The sequence below is a fragment of the Corvus brachyrhynchos genome, unplaced genomic scaffold (assembly GCF_000691975.1).
Source record: "Corvus brachyrhynchos isolate BGI_N302 unplaced genomic scaffold, ASM69197v1 scaffold279, whole genome shotgun sequence".
Lineage (NCBI taxonomy): Eukaryota > Metazoa > Chordata > Aves > Passeriformes > Corvidae > Corvus > Corvus brachyrhynchos.
Window position 1 is genome coordinate 3,796,729 of NW_008246060.1, and position 11,055 is coordinate 3,807,783.

An 11,055-nucleotide genomic window follows, 5' to 3' on the forward strand; every position below is an offset into this window, starting at 1 on the left:
AGGAATTCTAGATCTGAACCACATCTCTTAATGGCAACTTTTGGAAGGCATTTCAGCTTTATTACTGCAGGAAAACATCTTCAAAATTTTCCTGATTTACTATTCTATCTTCAGAACAAAGGGAGAAATTTATAGAAGATCAAACAGATAAAAATAGACTGAAAAGACAGCAGATGCTGTTGATACACTGAAGAATTCAGAACCTAACATTTGGTGGCTATTTTGTTTGCTGACACCACAGTTTTACTGTTAATAAACAACACCAAAGTTGCACATATTATGAAGCTTTTTTTATCTCTTGTTTCTTGTGACAAGTACAAATAACTCCCATTTTGAGTTCCTTGCTTTATGTTTTGTCATCAGAAAAATTAATGATAGTATTGTCTGAGGTTTATTCACTTCTCAGTTCACATTCTTAATTGTGAGATGAGAGATGGGGGAGGACCATACATATGTAACCTTTCGCTGTGATTCTTTAAGGCTTGATACAACACAGTATTGACCAAAGACAAGCTGCTTGGCCTAAACATCAGTGTACAATTATTTAAGCATTCACATAATTCATCTCTCCATCTGTTTGGAGTGAGAACTCTCATCCAGCAGAATTATTACTTCACATTCTTTGCTACCAGTGAAAGCTTAAATACCTAAATGGCAAAATTAAATTCTGAATTGAGACTTGCCCCTTCTCTTTTTTCCCCTTCATTTCCTCACAGTGTTTTCCTGAGATGTTAAGGGGGAAAAAGGCTAAAAGTGTTTTTAATCCTTTGTGTCTTAATTTTTTTTATGAACTGTATGATCAGGTTAGTTAAGTACAACGAAAACTGCAAACTCCTTCCAAAGGAATGAGTGCTCTTTCCCAGGGAAGAGGAGCTGTTTGGTCATTCATAAGGACAGATATTACACTGGACACGTAGAGTTTAATTTGCTTGATTTCTCCTGCTCTGTTAAGTATTTCAGGGAGGCTGTGTGTAGTTAGTTTTCCTCACAAACTATTTCTGGAGCGATCACATCCTTTCTCCATCCATCTCTCTGTAGTGTGAACTTGCTGCCTATTTTCAGCCAAATGTGACTCCAGGTTTCAAGATGCTAAAGACATTAAATTTATATGTTTTTTGTAAGGGCTGGTGATCACGTAGAGCAATGATGGATGCCTAGCTCTCCAGCTTGCACAGGGGAGCTCAGTCCTTTGGTGCTGGAGAATTTCCCCACATTTCCAGCCAGGGTGATCATCCCTGTCAGAAGCTGGGAGAGAATTATGCTGTCCTAATGGTTTTGGTAGCAACCTAGAAATATGAATGTTGTTTGAACATGACTTGGTTTTGAACCTGAAAGTGGATATTTTTAGGGTTTTTTTCTCCTGTTGCAAGGAAACAATGTGACCTAACCCTTAATTGCTAAGTGGAAATCATCTCTTAATTTTGAGGTTTGTATTTGCCAGCACTCATCCATCTATTCCAGAATCAACTTTCCTTCATTTATGGCAACAGGAGCTTTGACTGGCAAATAATTAGATCCAAAGTGCACATTCTTATGTGGTTATACTCTCCCCTGTGCTGCACTAGATTCAGCTTAGTGTTGAAATGAATGAGAACCAGATTTGTAATAGGTAATTTGTCCTGCCTTTCGTAATGCTGTCCCTTCCTCCTCCATTTCTTTCTTAATGCTTGGAAAAAGCTTTTCTTGTCTGTGTATGAGGCAGTAAATTATTAGTACTAAATTATTTGGATGTATTAACAGGGCACGAGGTTTTATTAGGCTGAGTTAACCTCTTTGCCCATCAACATCAGCAAGTGGAAAAAGGCGTTCCTTTAATCTAAATTACCTGCAGTACTCTCTACTTGAAGACACAAAAGTTCTTTCCTTCACTGTTTTATTCCTCAGGAAAGTAAAATTCATCTCTCTCTCTGACCTTAGTAACATCTTTCCTCCTGGGAAGAGAGAAAAAGCAGAAAGTATTTCCACATAATTGTTTTTCTCTTCTCTTTTTCTGTCCTCTTTGTGACTGATACAGTAATGTAGTGACCCCCTATTATATCCAATGTCAACTCCCGGTCAAACCAACTCACAGAAAATTTAAGTGATCACACAGTTTTACCTCCCTGAAAGGACCAGACATGCTGCACTTTCTGTTTAATGTGCTAAGCATCTTTTTGCTTTACTTCATTTTTTAAAGGAACGAGAAGCTACCCTGGCACAGTTATCACTTTGATACTCTAATGATCATGAATATTGTAGAAAGAATCTCTGTCATTTAACCTTGCTAACATGTATTTTACCTTTGTAATAATATTAATTAGTACTTTCTAGTATCTGTGAATTAGCTTCATAGTGAAATTTTGTGTAAATGAAGATGTAGCAACTGCATGAGGTACTTGGTGTTGTGATTAGGCTGTGAGTCAGCTTGTCACATCTGAGAGGGGATCTTTTCTCTGAGCTAGTTCTCTATCACTCCACTCACCTGCAGTTCTGAGGAAGCACTGGTGAGCACTCTTAGCCAGGTCAGACACATGTACCTCTCCCCAGCTGCTCAGGGTGCCTTTCTGACTCAGTCAGCCACGGGACACATGCTCACTGCCTGTGCTGCTTTCTGCTGGGTCCCAGGGATGCTGCCTTTACGCAGCCAGCTGTTTGTGCTGCCCCCGAACACACAGGAACACGTCCTTTACAATTCTGTTTGTCTGCGTACACTGCCTGCGTGCTCTATTTAGATCCTTTTATTTTTACTTGGCTCCATATGATCAAATATGTACAGGACATGGCCTTCATAGGCCACAGGATAAAGGATTCATCAGAGCATGAAGAGACGTCCTGGCTGCATCTCGTTAAAGAAGCGCCCCTGTGTGCGCACGCGTTGGTTATGTAACTGCCCTCGATGTGCAGCATCCCCGCCTGTGCCGGCCTGCCAGGCACTGCTCAGGGAGCCACACGCACCCCTCTGCAGCCCCACTTCAAGCATGGTGTTACATCCATTACAGGAACAAATTGGGTAGGCAAAATTAACGGTGGAACTGAAAGGAAGGTGCTCGCCAGGCTTTCAGAGTTCGCTGATAATGTTCAGAAATAAGTAGCTTTGGCATCTCATTATTTTTGAATGAGATCTACAGATATAATGGTTTTAGTAATTTTTCTATGACTCCTATGAGGCCAAAGAAGTTGAGGTATGAATCCTTATCACTACATGCTCAGAAACAACCACAGCTGGATTAAATTGCTAGGATTCAGTAAAATCGCATAAGTTTAACCCTTAAGCAAAAGTCATGAGCTGAGACACAGCCATGCCATCTTATAACTCTAACCACAACTTGATTTTTTTCTTCACCATGTGCATGTTTAGGTGTCAGGCCAGTAATTCCCATGTGTGGTTGAACACAGCTTCCCTTTGCTTTCGTGCTTCCAGGGAAACAAATGGTGTTATGTTTTAGCAAACTGGGCATATTTCATTCTGTGAGCAAACCAAAAATGGAAGTAATGAAAGACAGACATATGCATATTTATTTTCATGGTTTTTTCTTCCACAGAATGATATCACGCCGTTGCATGTTGCATCAAAAAGGGGAAACGCAAATATGGTCAAACTCCTACTTGATCGAGGAGCTAAAATTGATGCCAAAACAAGGGTAAGCTCAAGTGTGAGTGCTGTGAGTGACTGTGTGGAATTATTGCCTCTGACCTGTGTGTTGCTGCAGGGCTTAAATCATTCATCTTCCTGGCAGGCTAGTACAGCTGCACTGCATTTATTTTTTATGAAATGATTGCAGTAGGATACTAACATCTTACATCTCTTGCAGCAGTGTGTGAAATACCAAGTATGGCAAAGTTCAGAGCCAACCATTTTCTATGTTCCCTTTCCAGTATTTAATTAGGAGCCACTTCTATCTGCTTGGGTGTGGATGTACAGGAAAACACTAAGAGATGAGAATTCAAGTCAGATATTTCAGAATTTGAATGCTAGCAGGGTAGTTTTGAGCCACAGCGTGTTTGCCTTTCACTATCCACAGGCTGTGTCACAGAGCTGGGTGTGGCTGATGAGCCTCCTGCAGCTCAGGCTCTGTGTGAGAGGTGCTTGGCTGCTGGCTGGGATTTGTCAGCCTGTGTGTCGGGCACAGGGATGGTTTCCATCAGGCTGACACCTAACTCAGTGCCCTGAATGACTTAGAAACTCAGTGCATATGGTCATGCCTGATTGCTGTAGTTATAACCCAACCAAACCAGGGATATTTTATTTACTTACAAAGCAGAAAGGAGAGAAAAAAACAAATAGTTCTAATGTTTGGAAGTAAACCTGGAACCAGTGGTGCTCTGGTCAGGGCAGTCTTTGCAACATGCTCCTGTGTGCTCAAGGTAACTCTAAAGAACTGTCCCAGTAACTTTTTGACAATTGTAGTTTTCTTGAAATATTAATTTATCACCTCTACCTTTTCCATTTTGAATTAGTCTGTAGAAGTTCTACTGTTCAGAAGCATTCTAAACAAAAGAAATTAATAACCTAAGAATAGTTTTTCTACAGTTATTCCTGTGTTTGTGGGTTTCTGTTTGGTTTTCTAGTGTTTCTGCAGTCTCTGAGATTTCCTGCAATGCTTGTTAGGCACATTCGTATTTTTTTTCTCTGGCGAATTCAGAAACTGGGTCAATTTATTTTGTCATCTCTTCATTCTCTCCACACGTTTTTTCTTAGTTCTTCTATTTTACCTGTAGTCGCTGATGATCCATTTCTAAAATGTTGCAGTTTTTTCTAGTTGGGGAACATGGAAGAGATGACTTTTCATTGCTAATGCGGACAATGGCTATACCTTCTGGACTAAAGTACCAGCCTCCTCCGTGCTACATAGGGGCTGCCAGGCTGAGGGCTGTGAGTCTGCCTTGTGGTGGAGAGGGCCACATGCTGGTGGTGTGACAGATGTGCACTTGGTCAGAGCAGGGAGAAAGGGACTTGATGAGGGATTAGTTGCTTCCCTCTGCAAGTATTTATGTGGCCCACTGCAGTCCAAATCATTAGGGAGCAGTACTTTAAATAGTTGGAGTCAAGTTAGTTCTTTTAGTTAGGAAAATTCGTGCTCTGTTTCATTTCCTGTATCACAAGCTCCGGGGTCAGACACTGGGATAATTTATGTAACTAAAAATACAGGCTGGGACGGAAACAGGATCTCGGAAGAGGGCAGAAGCATTAACAGCTCCTGCGTCTGGCACAGCTTCCCAGTGAGGCAAAGGCAGGGATGACTGTGGTTCATGAAGCAGTGGTTTGTTTTTTCTGGCTTCCCCCAGAGACTGCCTGTTTCCCCAGACACCCATCCTCTCCAAAAGTCAGAAGAGATTTGCATAACTTTTGCTGCTTGTGCTGTACGTGTGTCACTCATGGTTGCACTCGCTGGCATTACCAAAGGCATCGTTTCCTGGCAGTCAGGGAGTGATGGAAGCTGTGCTCCCGGCGGGCACTGACTCATCCTGGCAGGGTTTGCTGGCTGTGGCTGGGTGTCTCTGCCGAGGAGGCTCCAGAGCCTCACACAGCTGTGTGATCAGGAAAGGGAACAGCACCAGCAGGGTGCAGAAATCAATACCAGAAGCAATAGAAGGCTGAGAGGAACGTGATGCTGGGTGAAAAAAGGGCATTGTTTCAGGAGTGCCTGCCTGGTTGTCATGTGCAATAGCAAAGATTGATTTCTCTGAGCTGGAACAACACATGTTCCTGCTAAGTCTCTCCTGTTGTTCCAACCTGTCCCAATGTTGTTTTCCAAGGCTGAACAATTAAGATATGTCAACTTTGCAGATATTTCATTTTTTTTTAAGTACTATTCTTCTTTTCAGTGTCCTAGTTATAGAATGGCCCTACAAAAATACAGGATGACAAAAGCTGTGGTCATATCCTTTACAACAGCATCACCACTGCTGAGTGCCTTGAAAGGCAAAGAGCAGCTGAGGCTGGTTTTTCTGATACATGTGTCAAGTCCTGCTTATCAGCTGGATGCCCAGGCAGAGCCCAGCTTTGTGTATTCTGTGAGGGGCAGGTGCTGAATGCACACACAGCTTGATAACAGGTGGGATTTGCATGTGAAAATAAGTGAGGGTCCTAGTACCACATTTATAAATGTGAGACCTCTCTCTTTTTTCCTATTTTTTTTAAGAGATGAACAGATTTCTTTGTATGTAAGAGATAAGCAGGGGTTTTTTTCCTGTTAAAATAGTTTTTTGTCTTGGACATTATGATCTTATTTAATGCGAAGATTGATTATGGAAGACAAAATACCTCCTTAAAGGTAAATGGCAAAGGTTCTTTACCCTTATGAAAGGACAAAAAAAAATGTTGAAATCGCTGGTTTCTATTGCTCAGAGGCAGAAATTTTTAGGCCTTTGTTTCTTCTGTTTCATGTCTGTATTTCACCTTTAAATGAGAATGCAGAACATACTGTTTTGTGTTGTTGACCAAACACTAACAGAGTCAGGATTTGCTACTCTGACTCTTAGATGGGACAGATTTAGCTATTCAGTTGGCATTTTGTGGTCTGTTCCTGCAATCCATTCTCTATATGGGATACTGGAATACTCTCCACATAATGCCTATTTTTATTGTTCACGAACAGAATCCTTTTACAGATAAATTCACATAAAGCCTTTCCTGAGTAATAAGTAAGTTAAGGTAATGATTGCTTTTCCTGAGTCATTTCCATGAGCATTTGCATTTGCTGCTGACAGATGGTCCAGGAAACTGTAGTGCTGAAGTACTGCACAAAAGGTTAACATGAAGGGCTGAATCCTTATCCTGTTTAAATTATTGTAGAGGTAATCCAGGAGCTCCCGCTTTCTCTGGATTCATTAGGACTGGGATTTGATGAGCACCATTATACCCTTACACACCTGCACACTGTAGCTGGGAGTTGAGAGAACGTGTGAGACTCGTCCAAAAATGATGTTACAATTATTTTGAGACTCAGATGTGGCTTTTTTTTTTTCCATTTTAGTTCGCGTTTATGTTGCATTGTTTATTTTAACCAGCTGTTCATCTTCTCTCTGTTGTTTTTTTGTGTGTGAGATGTCTAGCAACTGGTACTTGGGGCTGGGTACTGAATTCTTGAGGGTACCCCTCAAGAACTACGTGCTGCCAGGGGAGCTTTAATCATTCTGGTTTTTAGCTAACATTCTGGGCAAAGGCCTGTTAATGCCTCATGTAACATGTTTACTGAATGTTGCCCTAATTATGTTTTTTCTGTCTTCCAGAAAAGACTTTAAAAAGTAAAATTTAATTAGAGAAGTTGATGAAATTAGCTTGATTTGCTTTGGCTGTCTAATACTGTATATGCCAAAGTGAATTTGTGTCTGAAGCAGGCAGCAAGCAAGTTTTAGCCTGGATTAACAGTAAGGGTTTATAATCTTCATTCTACTGATTTTGCAGCTAAATAACAGGCCCAGCACTCATATCTGCATGAAACCATGTGGGGTGTGCTCTTTGAAGATGCATCAGATCATGCCTAAGCTGCTCCAGAAAAACCATGTGTATTAAGATATACAATAACTACAATAGCACTGCCTTGGCACTCTGAGTGTGCTGGGCACGTGCAGGGAGAGCAAACCTCGTTTGTTGCCCTACTGCCCAGAAGGGGCAGTTTGCAGCAGTGCCAGCGGAGTGAGCAGTGCCAGTTCAGGAGACGTGGAGCATGGAGAGGCTGTGGGACACAGAACCCTGTGGGCTGGGCTGGGCTGGGTGTGGAGAGTCACTCAGCAGTGCTGGGCACATAAACCCGGAGGCAGCAGTAACTGCTCCCCTGGGAGCGTGTGCTGTTACCTCTGGCCCAGGGGACGGAATGCCTGCTGCTCCTGCCAAGGCCAAGGACAGGCTCCATGAGTTGGCTCTAACTCTGACAAGCTCCTGGTGAATGTTTACATCACATTAAAGCTTTTACTGGGTGTTGTGCTTGGTTTCATTGCGCTTAGACTGGGTTAGAAGCTGACGCTCGCTGATGTGAGAGCTGTGGCACTGAGGCTACAGCTTTGGGAGGCAGCCCAGAGGATGCCATGATGCAAGGGGAGTCCTGGGTGAGCATTGACAGGGAAGAGGCAGCTGGGGAGTATGAGGAGGCTGCTCTGTGCTGAACCCAGGCTGCTCAGGGGTCCCTTAAAGCCAAGTGTGGTGGTGAGGAAACACACTGCAGCAGGGAGGCTCAGTCTCAGGACAGTTTTGACCCCAGTGTAACAAGATCAGGGAGCTGCACGGGTACCTGAGTCTCAACAGGGAGCAGGTCTCATTTATTTGTGTGTGCGTGTGTTTGAAATAAAAGCTAAAGCAGGCAGCAGCCCCAGAGATGGGTGTGCAGTGCTAATGGGAAGCTTGTGCCTAATCAGAACTCCTCCTATTGTCCTCTTGGCTTTGCTGGAGCTACTCTCAGCCTCTCTGGAGGGATAGATAATACAGATGATATGATTTATCATGTCAGTGCATACTTACAGAGTCCTTAATCTGCAGATTATTGTCATAATCGTTTGTAATGGTTTTTCTGAGCCATTGCAGACTATCATATTAAGGCAAGTTTGCTTCCTAATACATGTAATATATTTTATGCTTCACATAGTATAGTCTATGTGAACAGTAAATAAGCAACTGGAAAATCTCCTGACAAAGTCAGTGAAGTCTTGCTGAGCTCAGAGCAGTCTGTTTTAATCTCAGATCTTTTTAAAAAAGAAGTCTTTGTGATCTGCATTTCAGATTGTCTCTGCACGTTTCTTTACCTGCTCTAAGTGTCATGTAGCAATTAACTAAACCAGTGAATAGACAGTGTCTTTTGAAACTACAGGAAAAAAATTCTGTGCAGCTAAATTATCTGTCTTGGAGTGTATTTGCTCTTTGCAGTGGGAGACCTGACATCTTGTGAACAATAGCTGCAGATAGCTGTCCCAACAAGCACCCACATGCGTTGTAATGTTGTGTCACACGTGATACATGTGGTGGTAGTGACTCCTCTGTGGCCCAGAATGAGCTCCAGCTGGCCAAGCATGACTGCCTGCTCCTCCTGAGCCACAGAAACCTTGTCAACCAGAAATACCCACGGAGGGTTGGGGCACTGTGCCCTGGGAGGACTGGAAGGGTCTAAACTGGTACAGGAAGATGATCAAGGGTGTCTCATTCTGTGTGAGCATGGTATGTACTAACCATGGTATGCTGGTGAAATGAGTTGGGGAGGCATTAAATCTGGAAAATGGTCTCTAACTTTTTTGCCTGATCTCCTCGAGTATCTATCTTTGATGTGCCTGAAGAATGTGATAATCATAGGAAGTAAAAAAAACAAGCAGTCTAATGTACATGATGATCTTTAGCTCCTGCCTACAGGTCTGTAGTTACCTATCCTTGCTGGGTTCAATTTTCCTTCCCATACAAGTTGTTGGGTTTTTTTCTAGGTGATACTTTCATATCAAATATTTTGTCTGCTCAGTACTTGATATGCCTTTACCTGTGGAAACTGCTGGTATAAGAAATATGCATTACCCATTTTAAACACTGGTGAAGCTATGGCAAAACATTTGCAACTCAGCTGAAAAATGCATAGTTTGTGGGTTTTGGTGTATTTTCTCTTTGTCTTTACTTCAGTGTTTTGAGCAATACATCCGGAATTTGTGTAGTATAGTTTTAACAAGATGCACTTCCCAGTACCTTATGGGCTGAAATAGCAGGAAGAAGCAGAAATGACAATAGAATTGACTTGAGAGGTGTCACTAAGAACATTGTGGGCCAAGCTGCATTCATCTTGTGGGAACAAATGACTCCCTGAGTTAAGGGAGTTAAGTCTGAACCCAAATCTTTTCTTCATCTGTGTCAAAAATATATGCCTTATTTCAAATGCAGGAACATGCACAGTGAGAACCACACAGGTTTTAAGTGAGAGCAGCAGGAAAAGTTTATCATGACAATTCCTACCTGTTATCTTTCATAGGTTTTTTAGGAGCAGGCAAAAATGTAGAAGCAGGAGAATGTCTCTGAACCACCTTCTCCCTCTCCCTGGCTGCTCTCTGCATTTTGCAGGGCTTAAGCTGATATTCCACTAGGGTGTGGTCTAGGAGTTATCAAGGAAGAATATTATAATTGCATATGAATAACATGGCTAAGGAGGTACCTTAATAATACTTGCTATCATACAGAAGTGGAGAGAAGGTGCATGTGTGTGAAGGGAGCATGGGGTGTGTGAGAAGGAATTTTAGATAATTCCTTATATAAAAATGATGTGACATACATATTCTAGGCAATACAACATATGTGTTCTAAGAGCACTGGAAGACATCGGAGAAAAGCCCCTTCCTTTATGACTTGTAAATGGGAAACCAAAGTTTCTGAAAACTCTGGCATCGTTATTTGCAACAGGAAATAGGATGTTGACTGTTACTAAGCAAACTATTCTAAAAGAGGTATGGACAGTGTGCCTTGACTCCAGGCCTGTCATTCAGCTGGAGGTCACACGAGCACAGTCTGCACAACAAGAGGCAGAAGTGAATCCAGCATACTTCCAGCGCCTGGGATTAAGATGGTTTTCTCATCTGCTGTACACTTGTCAAGATCAGTGTAATAAAAAAGTCTGAGGAGGAAGTTTTTTTCCTCTCAGACTGATTATCCACCGACTTTGATGCATACTGACAAATGAGAGACCCAGTTTTCTCCAAGGCATGCAGGCAAAAAGTACTTGAAGTGCAGTCTCATCTTTCTTTTGCATGTGCAGTGAGGGCCTGGAAGAAGCCCATTGCATGAACACCAGTGTGATATGACTATTTACGTGTTCAGAAAATCAGAGCCAGAATGTGCTCTGTTGGTTTGAACAAACAGGTTCAACTGTTCATTTGCAGAGGAGTAGCATCCTGCAGGAATTAATGAACCTCCCAGGACATCACAGATCTTCACAAAAGAGTGCAAGATTTTAGCATGTCTGACACTTATAATTTATAACTCTGATTCCCACAGGATGGGCTGACCCCCCTCCACTGTGGAGCAAGAAGTGGCCATGAACAGGTTGTAGAAATGCTGCTGGATCGTGGTGCCCCTATTCTTTCCAAAACCAAGGTAACTGGTACTCTTTCCTGCTG

General features: G+C 42.3%; 1 protein-coding gene across 30 annotated transcripts in view; it reads left to right on the plus strand.

The window, feature by feature from the left end:
- The window catches only part of ANK3 (ankyrin 3, node of Ranvier (ankyrin G)), a 258,366-nt gene that overhangs the window by 134,139 nt on the left and 113,172 nt on the right, over nucleotides 1-11,055 (plus strand). For all 30 annotated transcript variants that reach the window (XM_017746270.1, XM_017746277.1, XM_017746265.1 and 27 more), the window contains 2 exons: nucleotides 3,522-3,620; nucleotides 10,934-11,032. In XM_017746270.1, coding sequence (XP_017601759.1) covers nucleotides 3,522-3,620; nucleotides 10,934-11,032 — 198 coding nt within the window. The remainder of the gene's footprint in view (nucleotides 1-3,521; nucleotides 3,621-10,933; nucleotides 11,033-11,055) is intronic.